The 21538-nt window shown below is 36.1% G+C and overlaps 1 protein-coding gene and 1 long non-coding RNA gene across 2 annotated transcripts; one reads left to right on the forward strand and one right to left on the reverse strand.

The window, feature by feature from the left end:
* Positions 1-4639: 4639 nt before the first annotated feature.
* LOC133779447 (uncharacterized) lies at positions 4640-6046 on the reverse strand. Its single transcript, XM_062219408.1, has 2 exons — positions 5536-6046; positions 4640-5319 (listed from the first exon to the last, which is right to left on the reverse strand). Exons 1-2 carry the CDS (start codon positions 6044-6046, stop codon positions 4640-4642), a joined length of 1191 nt encoding a protein of 396 aa, XP_062075392.1.
* Positions 6047-17468: 11422 nt separating this feature from the next.
* On the forward strand, positions 17469-20966 carry LOC133777625 (uncharacterized). The gene is made up of 2 exons (XR_009868736.1): positions 17469-17658; positions 20654-20966. It is a non-coding gene; the product is annotated as an uncharacterized LOC133777625 (long non-coding RNA).
* Positions 20967-21538: the final 572 nt, after the last annotated feature.

Consider the following 21538-nt stretch of genomic DNA (forward strand, 5'->3'; position numbering starts at 1 on the left):
AGTGCATTTCGGTATTGGAGTTAGACCAATCCATAAGGTCAACAAAGGTACCCTTATTCTTAAGTTCAATCCTGTTTGATTCCTTAGTTTCTTTAGTTTTCACTCAAGTTATAACTTTTGTTATGGTTTTGTGGTTAGGTTTTTAAGTTCTTTGAACTTAAGGTGTATTTTCGGTAAGTTTTCTCTTGGTGGTTTAGTTCTATTCTTTTCATCTCTTTATTTTAAGAAATACTCACTATTCTTATTGTTGGTTTAGGAGTGTTCCAAGTCCCGCATTTGTTCTCATATCCCGGTTTTGGTAAGGAAAATAGGATAGATCTTGTATGTTTGTATGATATGTTATGCTTATATGTTATGTTATGATAAGTTTATGTTTTAATATGCTATGTTATGATTCACCCTACCTCAAATATTAGACAGGGGACCTTGATGGGTTATCATACACTACATGTGATCTAACCTACCTCAAATATTAGACAGGGGACGTAGATGGTTTATCACATGTCATAATGGCCATTAATAGTATAGTCCTATATGGTATATGTTTTTATAGTCATATGTTTATAGTATATGTTATGATATGTTTATAGTATATATTTATGATAAAATTTTATGTATATGATTTATGTTGTTAGAAGTTTTTCCTTGCTGGGCATTAGGCTCACTCCTTTTCTTTTAGTGTGATGCAAGAAAATAGATGCAAAGGAGGAAGGATTCTTGGAAGCTTGGTGTGTGTGTGGAGGTGAATGAAGTGGATGGCTGCGTGTCGATTCGAGGACAACGTTTTTATTTTAGTCTCTTTAAATTACGTTTTTATGTATTTTTCCGCATTTAGCTTTGTAAACAATTTTATTTGAGGTTATGTTTTATTTAAAAACAATGAGCTCATATATGTATTACAAATATTTTTTTTTTTAAAGTTTTCAATAAAGTTATGAATTTTCTTATGTATGTTCTCTCCAAAGTTGTAGTTATGTCTAGTAGGTCTAATGACCTAAGTCTCATAGATAGTTGGGTCGTTACAGTTGGTATCAGAGCAAACGGTCCATTTACATGAAATTCTCATTGATACACATTCTCAAGCTCGGAATCTAACTGCCAATGTAAGTATTTATGTTTTAGTTATTATGTCTATGTGTTTAAGCTAACGTTTTAGTCTTATGTTTTCAGCTAAGATATGGATGGAGCTTTATCATATAACAATATCCGAGCCATTAAAGCCTTAAAAAGGATTAGAGAACCAAGAAATACCATAGGAATATTGGATAGAATCCCTCGGAGATTTCTTTTATTCCATAATCAAATAGTTCATCTCCAAACAACTAAGCAAATATTGATGAGAGCTACGAAGCAATATATTTTAGTAATTAGGCTTTTTAGAGATTTTCTTGTTGTAATTGCTGCTTTGGAAGAAATATGGGAGACAATAGATGTTGAGGATGAAGTACCATCGACTATGAGATATTATTTTCTCATAATTAGGTTTACATCTAAGATGGAATTCCAATTCACACAAGAACAAAAGAATAGAATCTTTACAAATCTTCCAAGAAGAATTTTTTAGGCTCGCGAAAATGATGATTATGAAGAGAAAGATGATGATATGTTAGATGAAGGATCCGATGTAGAAGATCCTGATTTTTAGAATAGATTAGTTTATTTATTTATTTATTTTATTTATTATTTTTCCTTTATGATTGTACTTAGTGAAAACTGTTTTTCCAAATTAATATCATTTTTATTTTGATGACATGTATGAGTTTGATTTTATTTTTGCAATCATAATAAATAAGAAACTTAATAAATAATGACTAAGTTCGGTGAGGATGAATACAAATCAATGAATCGGGTTCTCTATAGTGAGAGATAGGGGGCCATAGTAGTGGGAACGATTTTACTAATCCCAGCCCTCCCTCAGTATGGTTAACTTTGGAACAACAATGAGTTTCGAGCCTGAGAATTAAGTCATATAGGATAATTAGAAACACACTTAGAAAAAAATAAAGATGGCTTATTTTTCTAAGTTTAGAAACACACCCTAATTATAAAGAAGGCTTATATAATTATTTTCATAAGAAGTCATAATTAATAGGTTCGAGTTATGTTTGCTTAGGTTAAGTTTTTGCCTTAGAGCCTATTAAGGTAAGTTCTAACATGTTTTTCTCAACTGTTAGAACTCTGCTAAAGATGTCGCTCAGAAGATCTGCTCGCACCAATGGCAATGTCCCCAACGCTGCTCCTGAGAGCAATGAAGCCCGTCCAGTACGCAAAAGGGGAAGGCGTGAAAATGCCAACCGTATTGCACCGCCACCGCTGCCGATTGACAACACTACAGAAGTTGCCAAACTACGACGACAAGTTGAGGAATTACTGCAGCAACAGCGACAACAAGCTCAGCCTCAGCCTCAGCCTCCGCCGCAATCACAGCCTCAGCAAATGGCCCCAGCAGCCCATCAAGTTGGTCCATATGGGGGATGGCCAATGGCGAACTATGTGCCATACCCAGCTCAACATATGGAGCCTATCTATGAGCAGTTTCATAAGCAACACGCTCCAAACTTTGAAGGGACAACCGACCCCTTCAAGGCGGAAGAGTGGCTCAGAAATGTGGATCCAATCCTATCACATATGAATCTCGGCAACGCGGACCGCATATCCTGCGTTTCGTCTCTGCTCAAGAAGAATGCAAGAATATGGTGGGATCTAGTACATCAGACTCACGATGTCGCCACCATGACTTGGACCAGATTTGTGGAGTTGTTCCACAAAAAGTACTACAATTCAGCTATCATTGCTTCAAGGGTCGAGGAATTCGCTAGTCTAAAGCAAGGCAACTTGACGGTAGCAGAATATGCTCAGCAGTTCGACCGATTAGCTAAGTTTGCATCTGAGATGGTTCCAACTGGTTTTCTGAGGGTGACCAAGTTCATTAGAGGACTTCGACCAAAGATTGAGCTAGGTTTTAAGCTAGCAAACCCGGTAAATACTACTTATGTCGATGTTATAGAAACGGCAATAGAAGTGGAAAGGCTTCAGGCAAATGTTAGTAAAGAGGAGGCCAGTAAGCCTGAGCCTAAGCAGCAGGGTCAACCCCAGAATGGTTGGAACAACAACAACAACCAGCAGTCCAACAACAATAATGGTCAGAAAAGAAGGCATTCTGACAACAAGCAGTCCGACAAAGATAAAAGGGCACGGACGAACAATGGAGGAAATAGGCCGGGTTATGTAGAGTACCCGCAATGTGCTAAGTGCCAAAAGAAACATCCTGGTGAATGCCGCGCAAACACCAAGGGATGCTACAACTATGGTTAGGAAGGACACCGGAAGAGAGACTGCCCCCAACTCAAGTCAGTGGGTAAAAAGGATGATAAGATGGTTCCTGCCAGGGTTTTTGCTCTCACCCAAGGAGAAGCTAACGCTAGCAATAAAGTAGTTGCAAGTCAGGTTTCTATTCTCCATAATATATGTTATGTATTATTTAATTCAGGAGCCACTCATTCGTATATCTCGTTGGGAATGATAGAGAAATTAGACAAACCTTGTGAAAATTTTAGAACTAGGTTTGTAATAGAATTACCTTCGGGTGAAGTAGTCCTATCATCATTGGTAGTACGAGGCATACCAATCAAGATAGAGGACGTAGAACTAGAAGGAGACCTGATAGAACTAGAGATTAAAGACTTCGACGTGATACTGGGAATGGACTGGCTAGCAAGGCATGGCGCAACCATCAACTGTAAACGTAAGTAAGTGATGTTCGAAACTCCTGACGGCCAGAAGCTACGTTTTATGGGAAAGGTTTCAGGTCTACGCACACCGCTTATTTCGTCACTTAAAGCTCAGAAGATGATAGAAAAAGGATGTCAAGCATTCTTAGCTAGCGTTACAGATGTGGTAAAGGAAACACCACTAAAGGTTGGAGATGTGCATATTGTAAGGGAATTTCTAGAGGTATTTCTTGAAGATTTGCCAGGATTTCTGCCGACTCGAGAAATTGACTTCACAATCGAGCTAGTACCGGGCACCGAGCCTATCTCCAAGGCACCATATCGGATGGCACCTACTGAACTCAAGGAGTTAAAGACACAGCTACAAGAACTATTAGACTTGAGTTTCATTAGACCGAGCCATTCGCCATTGGGAGCACCGGTTCTGTTTGTGAAGAAGAAGGACGGGAGTATGCGGATGTACATAGATTACTGCAAGCTGAATAAGGTGACGATTAAGAACAAGTACCCACTAATGCGCATTGACGATTTGTTTGATCAATTCCAAGGAGCGACCGTGTTCTCAAAGATTGACTTATGGTCCGGGTATCATCAGCTCAAGGTACGGGAAGAAGACATTCCTAAGACAACTTTTAGAACTCGTTATGGGCATTACGAGTTTCTAGTCATGTCTTTAGGTCTTACCAACGCTCCAGCCGCATTTATGGATTTAATGAATAGGGTCTTTAAGGACTACTTGGATAAATTCATTGTAGTGTTCATTGATGATATCTTGGTGTACTCAAAGGACGAAGTCGAGCACGAGAAACATTTAAGGTTAATCTTTTTTTTTATCAAGAAAAGATATACTATTGATCAAACAATCAGAAACAACCCAAAGGCCGGAGCAAAAAAACACACCCCCTCAATTACAAACTAGAGATAAAATGGATCACCAATTTCTCTCTAAAAGACAGCTTTTTAGTTCTAAGGCTAAGACTAGAAACTCTAGCTTTGACTGATTCTTTAATCAAGGAATCTAAATGATAAATAGAAAAACAACTACTTTCAAAACAACACTTATTTCTATTAAGCCAGAGGTAGTAAACAGAAGCAGCCAGAGCAGCTAAAACTACCCGATCCATGCAGCCTTTCCTGGTTTCATTCAGCCAGATGCACCAGTCAATAAACTTCTCAGGCCAGATTAAATCTCCCAGCCAGCCAGCAACAGCTTGAAACACTCTCTTGGAGAAAATACAATCAAAAAAGAGATGAGAGTGGCATTCCAATTCAGACTCACAGACCAGACAAGCCAGACAAGAAACTGATATGTGACAGTAATGCAGCAAGTCCCTAGTGAGTAATTTCTGGTTGATAGCCTGCCACAATATGAACCTATGTTTGGGCACTGAAAGCTTGCACCAAACATTCTTCATATTATTAATGGGATTACCAGGAATTGATAGCAGATACAACTTATTCAGTTGGAGTTTCCCCTGTATGACAACTGCATTCAAGGTCGAGCTAGATAGAGTTTTACTCAGCTTGATCAACTTTTTCCAGTACCACCTGGAATCTTGATGCAGAACATAGTCCCAAATCTGGTCCCCTTTTAAATAGATACAATTCACCCATTTAACCCATAAAAGGTCCTGCTTAGAAGAGATAGCCCAAATGTATCTTGCAAGATTAATTTTGTTCCAGAGAGGCCCCTCTTTAAAGCCTAAACCACCATGACTTTTAGGCCGGCAAACTTAATCCCAGGAGGTTAAATGAAACTTGCTTCTGGTTCCTTTAACTCCCCACAAAAAATTCCTGCAAAGACAATCTATCTCCTTAATGACTCTTTGAGGCAAAAGAAAGATGCTCATCCAGTAATTCCTTATCCCCAACAAGACAGAATGAATAAGCTGCACACGACCAACATAGGAAAGATTTCTACTGGCCCAACCATGTAATCTCAGCCTAATTTTCATAAGAATTAAATCACAGTCCATAGCCTTCCATTTGGTAGGTCTCAACGGCATGCCAAGATAAATCAATGGAAAAGACCCTTCTGTCAACTTAGAAAGATTCAGCAGAGAAGCTTTCTCTGAATTTGAAATGCCTCCAAAATATATTCGGGACTTAAGGTTATTAATGAACAAACCAGATGCATCATAAAAGGCTTTAAAAGATTTTTGAATAATCTGAATAGAATTAGCATTTGCTTTGCAAACAAGAAGTAAATCATCAGCAAAGCAAAGGTTAATAATATTCAAGGATTTGCATAAAGGGTGAAACCTGAACTTTTTATCCTTAGAAGCCTCATGAAGGACTCGAGTAAGGTATTCCATCACTAATACAAAAAGTAAAGGAGAGATCGAATCACCTTGACGAAGCCCTTTACCTCCCTAAAAACTGCCTTGGATCCGACCATTCATGAGTAAGCAATAGGATGAGCCTCTAAGACAGATCATAACCCATCTAATGAAACGACCAGGAAATCTGAATGCTTTCAGCAAGTTCTCTAAAAAATCCCAGTCGATGGAATCATAGGCTTTACTGATATCTATCTTCATCAAGCATCGAGGAGAACTTTGTCTTCTATTATAACCCTTAATTAGATCTTGAAGAATGAGGACATTATGAGCAAGAGATCTATTCTTAATAAAAGCCCCTTGATTTTGATTGACCAGCTTAGGAAGAATAGAAATCAGTCTGTGACAAAGCATTTTTGAGATAGTACAGCAAGCGATAGGTCTATACTCAATAGCATTTGTAGGATGATCAACCTTAGGAATGAGAGCTAAAATAGTACTATTCAATGACTTAGGAATATATCCTGTGTCAAAGAACTCAAGAACGGCCTTAGACACCTCTTTCCCTATGTATGTCCATAGACTTTTAAAGAAACCAGCTCCAAACCCATCTGGACCAGGGCTTTTGATAGCATTTATACTAAACATGGCAGTTTTGACATCTTGATGAGAGAAAGGTTTAATCAGCTCTACTTGGTCTTCAAAGTTCATAATCGGACCCAAGTCTATTATTGAAGAATCTATATGATCTGAATCTTTACTTGAGCAACCCAAGAAAGACTGAAAATGTTGAACAAAGTGATTAATCACCTTTGGGTAACTATCTTCAACTTTGCCTCCTTCAGTTACAAAAGACACTATCCTATTATTGATTTTCCTTTTCTTCATACTAGCATAAAACATGGAGGAGTTATCATCACCAAAACGGAGCCAATCTATCTTACTCTTTTGATAAAGAAAACTAGCATAAGCTTTCTCGTGCTTCTTAAACTCCAGAAAAGAGGATCTTTCAGCTGAACTTAAGCTTTGATTTTTCGGGTCTAAGAAAAGAGTAGATTTAGCTTGTTGATAAACTCTTTTGCTTTCCTCATACTTCCTGACAACATCTCCGATAACCCTCCAATTAAACTTCTTCAGCTCGTACTTAAGCCAAGAAAGCTTCCAAGCTATCTGATCCAATCCTCGGCCCTCCGCCTTTAAAGGCTTATACCAATTAGCCAAGACTGTTGGCTTGAATTGAGGATGACCAATCCACATATTGTAGAAACGAAATGGTTGTATACCCTCTTTTTGGACTGATAATTGCTTCAAAATTATAACACATTGATCTGAAACTACCTCCCAATTCGTTGTTGCACTGACATTAGGAAAAGAATCTAGCCAATCCTCATTGAAGAACACTCTGTCTAATTTGGAAAAGATACGATTTCCCCCTTCCTGATTGTTCGACCAAGTATAAAACGAACCCATTATCTTCATTTCTTCCACTATGCCAAGATCAAGCCAATGTCTAGCATCTTCTAGCTCTTTCATTGTTATAGCCTTACCTCCCATTCTATCTTTTGAATCAAAAATAGCATTGAAATCACCTACAATTAGCCAAGATTTAACAGGGAAAGTTAAATTGGTTAGCTCAGACCAAAGAGTTCTCCTGGCCTCCAGCTGGTTAGAGCCATAAACAATTGTAAGGCAAAAAGCTTGGTCTGTAGCACATAGCCGAACCCTACAGTGGAGAAATTGATCATGATCCTTTATTACTTCGATTTCAACCCAGCAGGCCTTCCAAATCAAAAGAATTCTACCCTCCAATCTCGAACTACTATAGTAGTCCCAACCCAGAAAACTAGTACCCATAACCTCCTTAATCTTCTCTCCTTTAATTTTAGTTTCAAGAAGAGCCCTAATACCAATTTTATTCAACTTGTAGATATCTAAGATGGACATCTGCTTATTCCTCTTATTTAACCCTCTAACATTCCAGCTCATTAAGTTGAAACTCTCCATTCAAGTTCAATAACGGGGAAGGGTCAATGAGTACCTGCTGCTGTTCTTAAAGAACACTGAATGAATTCCTTGTTTTCTAGGATGGAGCTGGATTTTTTGGTTTCAGAGTCCCTGATTTTTTTGGATAAGCCCACCCTTGATCTTTTGGAAGCTCTTCAGGTTGAGAACCATCTTTCTCCTTTAATTGAGTGTGAGCTGAAGATGTCTGAACAGCCTCTGGAATATTACCAATCTCTTTAGGTTCAGTAGGGCCAGTAGCTGGTGCTTTCAAAACCTCATTCTTCCTCCAAACAGCTCCAGTCACAAACTTGCAAGAAGTAGCTGTGTATCCCAACTTTTTACATTGGGAACACTTCGTGGGTAGCCACTCAAAATCAATCAATTGTTCCATAACTTGACCTCTCTCATTGATATAACTAATATACTGAGGAATTGTTTCTGAAATCTCCATGTCCACTAAAACTCGAGCGAATTTTATCATCGATCTGTCTTTGGTGATCTTATCTATCATTATAGGTTTCCCTATTGTGCTAACAAGAGCACTCAAGCAATTTACTCCCCAATATTGTAACCCAAGATCTGGAAGCCTGATCTATACTGGTACCGATTTTATTGATTTCAAAGAATCAATATTAGTTGTCCATGGTCTTAGAACTACTGGCTTCTTGTCAAAATGTATCACCCCTGATTCTAGGACCAAATCACGAGTTGCTTCATCTTTGAATTTGACCATAGTTAAAACAGAATTCATTCTTGCCACACGTTCAACCCCTAGCTTCCCCGAAATGCGATTGATGAATCCTTCAAAAACTGATAATGGAGGATTAGCACCAATCACCACACAAATCAAGAAAGACTTCCAGAATGAGGCTTCTACTGCAATTTCCTCAATATCCAACTGAGCAATTTTTTGACCATCCTTCTGAATCGGTTCCTTAAATTGCAGCTTTGTACACCCATGTGAAGGAAGAGATTCCCTAAATCGAGACTAGGTTTCCTTAGCAGCTTCTTGGAATGATTTGGCCTCTACCTCCTCCGCCCACGTTGATGAACCCAAATCAGGAGTAGAATGATTTACCTGAGAAGGCACTATCTCCTCATTATCAGCTATCTCAGGGATCTCTGAAGTCATATTCTCTACGTCTACATTCTCGCTATCCTTCCCTGACGAAGGCAAAATAGCTGAATCATCATTGGATGAAGGGAGCTCCTACCTAGCTTCTTGCTGAACTAGCTTCTACACAAGTTTTCGTCTCTATGCCATGGCAGAGAGAAAATTGAGCTTCACGCTGTTAATTGTGATTTTCATTTAAGGTTAATCTTGCTGTGACTAAAGGAGCATCAACTATACGCCAAGTTAAAGAAGTGTGAATTTTGGCTTCAACAAGTAGCATTTCTCAGCCATATAGTATCCAAGGACGGAATTGCAGTAGACCCATCTAAAGTAGAGGTTGTGAAGGATTGGCCAAGACCAAAGAATGTGTTTGAAGTAAGAAGTTTTTTGGGATTAGCAGGTTATTATCGGAGGTTCGTAGAAGGCTTTTCTAAGATAGCCACTCCGCTCACCAACCTGACTCAGAAGCAGCAGAGGCTCAACTGGAATGATAAGTGTGAAGAGAGTTTCCAGTTGTTAAAGGATAAGCTATGCTCGGCACCAGTACTTTGTGTACCGATACCCAATGACAAGTTTGTATTCTACTGTGATGCGTTGAAGCAAGGGTTGGGTTGTGTGTTGATACAGAATGACAAGGTGATAGCCTACGTCTCAAGACAATTGAAGGAGTACGAGCAACGCTATCCAATACACGATATGGAGTTGGCAGTGGTGGTCTTTGCGTTGAAAATCTGGCGCCACTATCTTTATGGAGAACGGTGTGAGATTTATACGAGCCATAAAAGCCTAAAGTATTTCTTCACTCAGAAGGAGCTCAACATGAGGTAGCGCAAGTGGTTAGAACTGGTAAAGGATTATGACTGCGAAATTTTATACCACCCAAGAAAGGCAAACGTAGTTGCTGATGCGCTAAGTAGGAAGAATTATGGAAATCTAGCAGCGTTAGCTGGAATAGAAAAGCCGCTACAGCAGGAGCTGATCAGTGCTGGAATAGAAGTAGTCATTGGTAAACTGGCTAAGTTGTCCATTCAGTCAAGTCTTTAGAAGATATACAGAAAGGGCAAGTGCAAGATGACACGTTAGTAACACATATGGATGCAGTTAGAGAAGGGAAGGCCACGGATTTCTCAATATCAAGTCAGGGGTTATTAAGATATAAGGATTGGGTATGCGTGCCAAACGATCAAGGGATTAAGGTGAAGATTTTAGAAGAAGCACACAATACCCCATACTCAGTTCACCCAGGGTCGACCAAGATGACTCACGACATCAAGGCAATGTATTGGTGGCCAGGAATGAAGAAAGATATAGTGGAGTACGTGTCTAAATGTTTGGTATGCCAGCAAGTGAAAGTAGAACATCAGCAGCCTGCAGGCTTATTGCAACCGCTTAGCATTCCATAATGGATATGGGACGACATAGCCATGGATTTTGTGGCGGGTTTGCCTCGAACGAATAAGCAACACGACTCGGCTTGGGTAGTAATACATAGATTAACCAAGTCAACTCATTTTATACCTATCAAGACTTCATATACAGCAGAACAATACACAGATATTTATGTTTAAGAGATAGTAAGACTGCATGGAATCCCCAAGACAATAGTGTTCGATAGAGGATCGGTGTTTACATCAAGATTTTGGAGAAGCTTGCAGCAAGCTATGGGTACCAAGTTAAGTCTTAGTAACATTTCATCCTCAGATAGACGGTCAGTCCGAGCGTACCATACAGATTTTAGAAGACATGTTGCGCGCTTGTGTACTTGATTTTGGAGGATCATGGAGTAAGTACTTGCTGCTGATAGAGTTCTCCTACAACAATAGCTACCAGTCAACGATCGGGATGGCACCTTACGAGCTACTTTATGGAAGGAGGTGTCGATCGCTGCTACATTGGGATGAGGTAGGAGAAAGGCAACTAATTGGACCCGAAGCTGTTAGAGAAGCTCAGGATGCAGTAACGTTGATTAGAAAGCGTATGCTCGCTGCTCAGAGTCGTCAGAAAAGTTATGCGGATGCCAAGCGGCGTGATGTGGAATTCAAAGTCGGAGATCAAGTCTTCTTAAGGATATCTCCTATGAAAGGCGTGAAGCGGTTCAGGAAGAAAGGTAAGCTTAGTCCCAGGTTTATAGGTCCTTTTGAGATATTGGACAAAGTGGGAGCAGTTGCATATAGATTAGCCCTATACCGCCAGCTCTAGCAGATAGTCACAATGTGTTCCACTTCTCGATGTTGCGTAGATATGTGTCAGACCCATCTCACATCCTCAAGTATGATACGATAGCACTCCAGAAAGACTTGAGTTACGAGGAACAGCCGGTTAGCATCCTAGATAGAGGGATGAAAGAATTACGGTCTAAGAGTATTCCGATAGTCAAAGTCCTATGGAGAAATAGTTCTGAATGGGAGGCAACGTGGGAGTTGGAGAAGGACATGCAAGCTCGGTATCCAGAATTGTTTGGTAAGTAAATTTTGGGGACAAAATTCTTTGTAGTAGGGGAGAATTGTAGAGTCCCAGAATGTTTACTTAGTTAGCTAGCTAGTAGTAGTTGTAGTATTTGAGTTTTCGTGGATTTTGGTCCAAACCGATACTTAGTTGGAAACTCCTAGCAATAGTTATGGATTTTATAAGTTTAAGAATATTAATTATAACATAAGGTTTTATTAATATTGATGGTTATAAATATGGTATTTATTATAACCTAAGGTTTAGATAGAGCCAACAAGAATATGACACTTGTCATAAGCATGATTATTAAGGAATTATTATTTTAATGATAAAATAACGAAATATAAGACTTAGTCTTCACCAGAAACTGTTAGAGTCGTAGTTTGACTTAGTCAAAGTAGTTATCCAACCTTAATTATGCTGAAAAAGTGCAATTACGTGTTTAAAATATTAACGTATGCCGATATATCGCTGATAGGAGTCAATATATCGCCTGACGATGAATACGGAAAATACTTTGACGTTGCACGATCGTATGAATGGAGGCTCGGGAATAGGCAGAGCCGATATATTGCCACATAGGGGTGATATATCGCCCTAATTAATTTTTTTTTTAATTTTTAAAAACCAACTTTGACTCCTTAGACCTAACTCTGATAGTTTTGACTGAGTCTTCAGCCTCTGATTGACGAATATTCAAATATCTTCAATTAAATACATTATTTTTATTCAAAGCCAAAAAGAATATTTTTATTCCTAGAACTCTATAAATAGGACTTAGAACCCGGCCCTTTCACTTACTCTTCAGTTGTGATCAAACTCCAAGGTGCTAGTGAGACCATAAGAGTGATAAACACTTGGGTTGGGAAAAAGCTTTGCCATTCTTAAGCTTTATAAAACACTTTGGGAAGTGAGGATTAGTGAATTTCGGTATTAGAGTTAGACTAATCCATAAGGTCAACAAAGGTACCCTTATTCTTAAGTTCAATCCTGTTTGATTCCTTAGTTTCTTTAGTTTTCATTCAGGTCCTAACTTTTGTTATGGTTTTGTGGTTAGGTTTTTAAGTTCTTTGAACTTAAGGTGTATTTTCGGTAAGTTTTCTCTTGGTGGTTTAGTTCTATTCTTTTCATCTCTTTATTTTAAGAAATACTCACTATTCTTATTGTTGGTTTAGGAGTGTTCCAAGTCCCGCATTTGTTCTCATATCCCGGTTTTGGTAAGGAAAATAGGATAGATCTTGTATGTTTGTATGATATGTTATGTTATGATAAGTTTATGTTTTAATATGCTATGTTATGATTCACCCTACCTCAAATATTAGACAGGGGACCTTGATGGGTTATCATACACTACATGTGATCTAACCTACCTCAAATATTAGACAGGGGACGTAGATGGTTTATCACATGTCATAATGGCCATTAATAGTATAGTCCTATATGGTATATGTTTTTATAGTCATATGTTATGATATGTTTATAGTATATATTTATGATAAAATTTTATGTATATGATTTATGTTGTTAGAAGTTTTTCCTTGCTGGGCATTAGGCTCACTCCTTTTCTTTTAGTGTGATGCAGGAAAATAGATGCAAAGGCGGAAGGATTCTTGGAAGCTTGGTGTGTGTGTGGAGGTGAATGAAGTGGATGGGCTGCTTGTCGATTCAAGGACAACGTTTTTGTTTTAGTCTCTTTAAATTACATTTTTATGTATTTTTCCACATTAGCTTTGTAAACAATTTTATTTGAGGTTATGTTTTATTTTAAAACAATGAGCTCATTTATGTATTACAAATAATATTATTTAAAAGTTTTAAATAAAGTTATGAATTTTCTTATGTATGTTCACTCCAAAGTTGTAGTTATGTCTAGTAGGTTTAATGACCTAAGTCTCATAGATAGTAGGGCCGTTACAAATATGCATTACAATGAAATTCTTTTCGAAACTTGTTATTTTCAACCAAACAAAAGAATCTGGCCCATTCATATTCCATTGCTTTCCTTTCTAGCCCATTACCATCAACCAAACGAGCCCTAAGTTTCAAAGAAATTGAATACCTAACCAAAAGACACTATCACAAGTTAGGATTTGAAGAAAAATGAAAGAATAATAGAAACTATAGTGAACTAAACCTGAAGATAATGAATACCTTGGATAGCTTAGGGCTTCGTTCTATACCTCAAATACTGAAATCACACAAAAGCTTACTTCTAAAGTTTTTATAAAAGCTTAGATTGAAATGCTTTTAAACCCAAAACCCTAGTGTTTTCTCTCTAGAATAAACTTCGTAGCTTGGAGGCTCTGAACTATGCTTGAATGATGAATAAAATGGCTTAGCGGACACTTTCTTTTTTTCGTCTGAATATGAAGGAGCTAAGACCATTCCAATGCTTTCTTTCGCCATGCATAAACTACACCGGATAAGCTAATACAAAAATAATGTATATAAATAGGGAACGGATACGCCCAATACATTAGAAAGTCATTGCCCATGGATAACGACATCAAAAAAGAAAATTACTGTAATAGTGGATTCGTAATTGTGTAACTTCCCATTGCTCTATCTCCAATAGCATGCAGTCGCAAATGGAGAAAGATATATAGAAAGGGTTTGGTTTAACCGAATGCTCGCGTCGGTGTTTCTGAGCTGAGTGAAGGGTTCTATTTATAGAGTTCAAGGAGTGAAACTAACTCCTTTTAAAATGAATAAATAAATTATTAAAAATTGAATAAATTCTAATTATCTATTCAACAGATGCCTAGATTTCGTTCAAAGACGTTCAGGAAAGAGTCAAAGTTGTTGAGGGCTGTTTCTAGTTCAGAATTCTACAAAAATTGAAAAAATGGGTTGTGGGGCCGATATATCACCTAGGGTAGGCGATAGATCGCCCCTACCTATGCCCCGAGGGTCCGTGGTTCTGTTCGTGCGAAGTCGACGTGTTTTCCGTATCAATCATAGGCGACATATCGGTCTCTATAGCTACGATATATTGACATACGATGATATTATAAACACCTTTTTGCACACTTCAGCATAATTTGAAATTGATTAAAACTACTTTGTTTGAGTAAAACGTGATCCAAACAGCTGCTGGAAGGTTCTAGAGCTTCAAGATCTTTCTTTTAATTAATTTAATCATCTAAAATACTTAAATCTTTAATAAACATACATGTGACAAGTGTCACGTTCTTAATTATTCTATCTAAACCTGAGGTTATAATAAATAATATTTCTAGGACTATATTCATTAATCAAACCTTATGATAAAATTAATATTTCTATACTATAGGTTAAACTTATAAAATTCATAACTATCTCTACGAGTTTCTAACTAAATCTCAGCTTGTAACAATATCGACTGAAACTAAAATTCTACAGCTACTACTACTACTATCTAGCTAAGTAAAATTCTAGGACGCTATAATACATCACATTTACTAAGATGTCTATCCACATCAGTAATCTGAATCTAGATCACTTGCATCATGTATGCTTAGTAAACTGCACTAGTAACCATTAATTAAAGATTTAATATTTTAATGTGTTACTGACTATTTTATTCATTATTTATGATCGTACTAATACAATATCATAATCTCATGAATGAATAAGGAATTTTCTTGATATTATCATATAATTAATTCAAACAATAATTATAATATTTAAATACAATAAAATTGTTCTTTTATTTAATTCAATAAAATTTCTTGACATACTTTTATGGCATTAATTCTAACAATCTCCCACTTGCACTTAAAGCAAGTGAGGCATCTCCTTTAATTCCATGTTACATACATGACCCATAAACAACTTTGTAGGAAGTGTCTTGGTAAACGGGTCTGCCAGGTTCTGAAACTATCTTCATAATAGTCACATCACCTCTGTGTGCAATCTCTCTAACCAGATGGTATTTCCTTTCTATATGCTTTCCTCTTCTGTGACTTCTAGGTTCCTTGGAAATAGCTACTGCTCCACTGTTGTCACAATACAGGATTAGTGGCTTATCTATATCAAGAACTACTTACAGATCAGTGTAGAACTTCCTCAACCAAATTGCTTCCTTAGTTGCTTCACAAGTCGTCATATACGTGACTTCCATGGTTGAATCTGCAATATTGGATTGTATAATACTTCTCCAGACTACAGCTCCTCCACCAAGAGTGAACACTGACTTAGACGTCGACTTACGACTGTCTTTGTCTGATTGGAAATCAGAACCAGTGTATCCAGTAGGGTTTAACTCACCCCCTGAATATACAAGCATACAATCTCTCATTCTCCTAAGATACTTGAGAATGTGCTTTACTGCAATCCAGTGTTCCAAACCTGGATTTGATTGATAACGACTCACAATCCTTACTGCATAGCATATGTCAGGTCTTGTACACAACATGGCATACATTAGACTCCCAACTGCAGAAGCATAGGGATACTTTCTCAGGTCCTCTTCCACCTGAGGTATCTTTGGACATTGCTCTTTAGAAAGAGTAATTCCATGTCTTGTCAGTAGCTGACCTTTCTTAAAATTCTGCATAGAGAACCTTTCAAGCACCTTATTGATATAATTAGCCCGAGAAAGAGCCCAAGAGTTTATTCTTCCTATCCCTTAGGAATTGGATTCCCAAAACATAGCTCGGCTCGCCCAACTCTTTCACTTGGAACTTTTCGGCTAACCACTTCTTTACGTTTGACAGTGTTTCCACATCATTGCCAATGAGGAGAATGTCATCAACATAAAGAACTAGAAAAACAATCACTTTTCCTTCGATATATTTATATATAGATGCTTCATCGACATTCTGTTCAAAGCCATATGTTTTAATTGTTTCATCAAAGATAATATTCCAAGATCTAGATGCTTGCTTTACTCCATAAATGGATTTCAGCAACTTACATACCATTTGATCTTCCCCATTCTTGATGAACCCTTCTAGTTGTACCATATAGATACTTTCATCAAGATAGCCATTAAGGATGGATGTCTTGACATCCATCTGCCATATCTCATAATCATACGTGGCAGCTATGGATAAGAGGATAAGAATGGATTTCAGCATGACCATAGGAGAAAATGTTTCTTCATAATCAACACATTCTCTTTGAAGGTAACCTTTGGCTGCTAGCCTTGCTTTGAAAGTCTCCACTTTCCCATCTACACATCTTTTCTTCTTGTATATCTATTTAAACCCAATGGACCTGACATCTTCAGGTGGATCAACAAGTTCCCAAACAAAATTGGAATACATGGATTCCATTTCTTGGTTCATGGCTTCTTGCCATTTCTCCTTTTCAGAATCATCCATAGCCTCTTTGAAGGTTAATGGATTGTCCTTGTCTGTATCAGAAACAAGGACAAGTTGTCTCACAATCCTCCCACTACGACGTTGCATTGTGGTTTCCATTTCAGGAATAGTTGTTTTCTTGTTGGGGGGGGGGGGGGGGGGGAGAGTGAGATAACACCGCCACAAGAAATAGAATCTACATAAAATTTGGATTGAGAAAGAACATGCAAACCCAAGTAGAATAATGGTGTTCTTCAACTTTGATGAAGCTTCAAAACCCTAGGCAAGATCACCACTTTGAGCAAACCAAACATAAAACAAGGCTTATGCACGTTGTAAAACACTACCTTAATACTCTATTTCTCAGCCACCATTGATGCTTAAGACCTTCTCTTTAGGAAATGAGGATTGAGATTGAACAAGCCTTTTAACTCTCAAAGTCAAAGCATTTTCTTGGAGAAAACTTATGTTTGGCTCTTTAACTAAAAAATAATTTTCTGTTCTAAAAAAATAGAAAATTGTTTTTAGAAAACAAATGGTGTGTGTGGACTTGTTTTCTGAAAACAACTTTAAAAAAACTTTGTTAAAAAAAATTAGAATTTTGAAAACGCCTAAAGCATGTTCTCAAAAGTTTTGAAAAACAACTCTCATTCTCTCTGTTCTCTCTCTCGGTGAAACGAAGGAAGCTACACTAATGGAGCCCTGAGCTTCTTCTCCGACTTATCATTCTCTTCTATAGAGCTCCATTCTTCTCATCTACTGCAGAATCAAGTGGAATCTCTCAGCATTTTAACCGTGTAATTTTCTCTTATCTTCCACTCTTGTGCCCTAATTTGTTTTACTTCTCCATGTATAAAATCTCTCTCAAGAAAATAATTCCATATATACAATTCATCTCTTGCTTGTATTGTGCCCTATATAAAATCCCATAAATTGTAATGAGATTGGATTTATATATATATATATATAAAGCCTAAATTCCAAGATTTTTATTTGATTGGTACTCATGTTTCTATAGAATTTATGTATGTAAATGTTCTAACAAGTTTGGATGATGACGGTGAAGAGTTTAACAATGTGAATAACTCAATATGCTTGATATTGTTGTATACTTACTAACTTTTGACTTTAAACAGAGTTTTCATTCTTGTAACTGTTGGCATTTTTCTTTGGGAGTGTATATAGATTAAGAGGGGGAGAAGTGGAAGGAAATGGATGAATGAATTAGTAGATGGATTTGGGGCAATGCTGGTTGAGTTTAGTACAAGGATTTTATATTAGAATAAATTAAGTAATGGATTTCAAAATTTATTTGTTCCAGTCGCTTTTAGGTGAAAACTAGCTGCCCATAGAATTATCATTGTAATAATATTACATTGAGTTGATCTGGTTTGTGTGTTCAATTTTAGTACTAGATTTCTTTTATCTAATTTCAAATATGTTAGCACTACTAATTTTACATATTGCCAATAATTTATGAGGAGTTTGAATCTTTGATCATGTGGGGTTTTGTGTTTCAATAAACTCATCACTTTTGTAGACGTAGGAGCCCTTGAAAAATATCCTGGTTCACCTTTTCTTCCATCCAGTTCTGACATCTTATTATTCTCTCCAAAGAATATATAGGTATGGTCTATTGGAATTAATTTATTTTTTCTCCTGTATTGACCTTGTGGAGTATTCATATAGCTCACTTGTCAAAGGCTTATGTTGTTCATCTAAACCTTACTTTAGAGTAGTTTAGGGACATAAACAAATTAGTGACATGTGAAACTCATTGGCCTTTACTCGGTTTTGCTTATTGCTTGCTACGTGTGATGATGTTGTGTTTGTTGCCACTTGTGAGTGATCTTGTGGTTTGGATTTTGACTATTACAGCTTGTATCTACTATCTATTATCTATATTGATAAGAGCTTATAGTATATCCATAATAAGATTGAGTAATAAACAAACAAAAAAAAACTGCACATCTGTTAATGTATTTCCTAGTAAATTGTTACATGTGCATTTTTTTATGTCCAGTTTTTATAATTGTCTTGCAGTGCAATTTGAATATTAACTACAACCTGTTATTACAATGGTCGTCTGGTGCGATCTTATAAGTAAAGGAATGATAATCACTTTGGTCCAAAATAGTCTAATGCTCATCGGTTATTGTAATGATTTGTTTGAGGCTAAATGTTTCCATTATCTTCATTGAGTATTTTGTTCATTTCACCATTTTCATGGTTTTTGATTTAGAGCCTTTATCCAATCACTGATTCCAGACTTCTGTTTTTAAACTGTTGCTTGAAAACACCAAAAGAACATGAACTATATGATCCCTTAGAATTTTTGGGTTTGAATGGAGCCCAATAATCTATGGGCAGCTATAAATCTCTACTGGTTTGGGGGTTGGCCCTGGCATAGGAGGTGGACTAGGATGCTCATTCAAGTCAAACAGCCAACTTTGGTGTTGTTTGGCTTCTTTTTCATGCTGAGATATTTCCAGTGCCTATTCTATGTGCTATTTGGTAGTAATGATGATACTTCAGATTAAATTTTTTATGTAAAATTTATTTTGGTATTAAAATTTATCATATTTTTTAAGCATTATAATATTTTATTGATTTATGTTACTTTTAAAAATTATTTAAATATTAAAATTTCGAATTATATTTTTTTAAGCAATAAGATATTTTGTTAATTTATATGAAAATTAATAATATTATAACTAAGTTAGATTAAATATGTATGTGACATGTCATTTTTTATTAAAAAAATCTTAATAATAATTATTAAAAAATAATTGTAAAAAAAAGATGTTTCTAAAAACTGCATGTTTTTTTACCATCCAAACATGTGTTTTGGTTTTTTGGATTTTGAAAACTGTTTTTAGAATACATTATCCAAACACCATTACATTTTGAAAACTACAAAAATTGTTTTCTATTCTCATTTTTTTAAAATACAATTTTGAAAACAGAAAATAAAAAACAATGGCTAACACCCTCAAAGATTCTTGGAGCTAGAGAGAGAGGGTAGAGAGAGATTGGAGAGAGTGATCAAGTCTTCCAAAAAACAATTTTTGACCCTTATATAGAGTAGGTATCGCCATTATGTCTAACCAATAGAATTAGACTTTACAAACACGGCGTTTAGAGCATTTACAGTATTTCTGTTGGAAAAACAACCAAAGTATGGAAGGAAATTGGCATGGTGGGCCCATTGTATACAACAATAAAAAAAGATGAAATCACACCAAATATGAGATTTTTTTATAAACTTTGAAAAATATGGTAATTTTTTTTTAAAGTTTTTTATGGCATATTTTTTTTGTTTACATTTTTATGGGAGCTTTTTTCCCATATATTTGTAAAACTTTATTTATATACCATATTTTATCTTTTATACTTTTTTTAGTACCTATTTTATATTATTTTGAGATTATTTTTTATAATTTTAATTTATTTGTGTTAATTTTTATCATTTATATTTGATAAAATATTTTTTTATCAAATCAGATTTGATAAAGCATAAAAATAAATGTATTAGTATTAAAGGAAATGAAATTAAAGCAGTATCCAACTATCAATGAGGTCATATGTTTGATTGGTCAACTTTAAATTAAAAAAAAGAGTCAAAAATAATAATATAAATGCATAAAATAAAATTAATATAACTATGGCTCAATGCATGTACTGCATACGAGATCACCCAGCATTCTTTAGTAAGGATTCCTTTTCTTGACTCATTCAATATCCACAAGTCCATAGCTAAACGTGGGTTGACCACTGAATCTTATTTTGCAGCAGAATGAAATTAAGGGATGAAAACAAGTGACATAGCTAAACTCATCTTCATCATGTTGAAATAAAAGGCGGAGGCCACACTTTTCCACATGCAATCTTCTTGTACTGTCACTCACAAAGGAAGCCTATATGACACTGCAATCATTAGCTGCTCATCTGAAAACCACTCTCTTGATATGTAAGAAAGCCAAATGAATTGGCCTTCGTACTTGAACTTCATATTTGATTTTTTTGGTTTTTTTTTCTCCAAATCTGTTCAAGTAACCAGGTACCATGACGCCTGATTCATTTAATTCATATCTGATTTCTTTTAGACTTAGGTGTAACCAGTTACTTTTTATTCTCTTTTCTTCCATTTTTTATCTTCTTTAATCAACATTTTATCCACAGTAGCTAGTTACCACTATCAAAACAATTTTGATATTTTTTTTGTAATAATAATCGTATGCCACTGTCCATTTTTTTTTAATGATGTGTGGTAACTGGTTACAACTATAAAAATCTGTTTTATTATTTAAGAGGTGTTGTAATTGGTTACAACTATAAAAATAATTTTTATTTTTTTAAGTAATGTACCATTATCAAAATATCAACTGAATTGTAACCGATTACTTAGTGAGATTTGGAAGAAAAAAATATATGAAAAAAATAAACTAAATTGATGGTGAAGGTAACTGGTTACAACTAGGCCTGAAAAAAAAAAGCTGAGACAGTTGCAATGGTAACTGGTTACTTAGCCAGACTTGGAAAAAAATAAGATTCAAACAAAAAATCTAAACTAATCATAATCGTAACTGGTTACAGCGAGATTTGAAAAAAAAAATCTAAAAAAAAGAACCAATTGTCATGGTATCCGGTTACTTAGTCAGGTGTGAAAACAAAATC

The sequence above is a fragment of the Humulus lupulus genome, chromosome 5, assembly GCF_963169125.1.
Source record: "Humulus lupulus chromosome 5, drHumLupu1.1, whole genome shotgun sequence".
Lineage (NCBI taxonomy): Eukaryota > Viridiplantae > Streptophyta > Magnoliopsida > Rosales > Cannabaceae > Humulus > Humulus lupulus.

Bases quoted from the DNA above. Each gene is read 5' to 3' on its own strand.
- LOC133779447 (XM_062219408.1), bottom strand. From the start codon at position 6,046: ATGGAATACCTTACTCGAGTCCTTCATGAGGCTTCTAAGGATAAAAAG. The intron at 5,320-5,535 runs GTCTTTGCAGGA...TCTATTTAAAAG, and splicing joins AGTCATTAAGGAGATAGATT to GGGACCAGATTTGGGACTAT.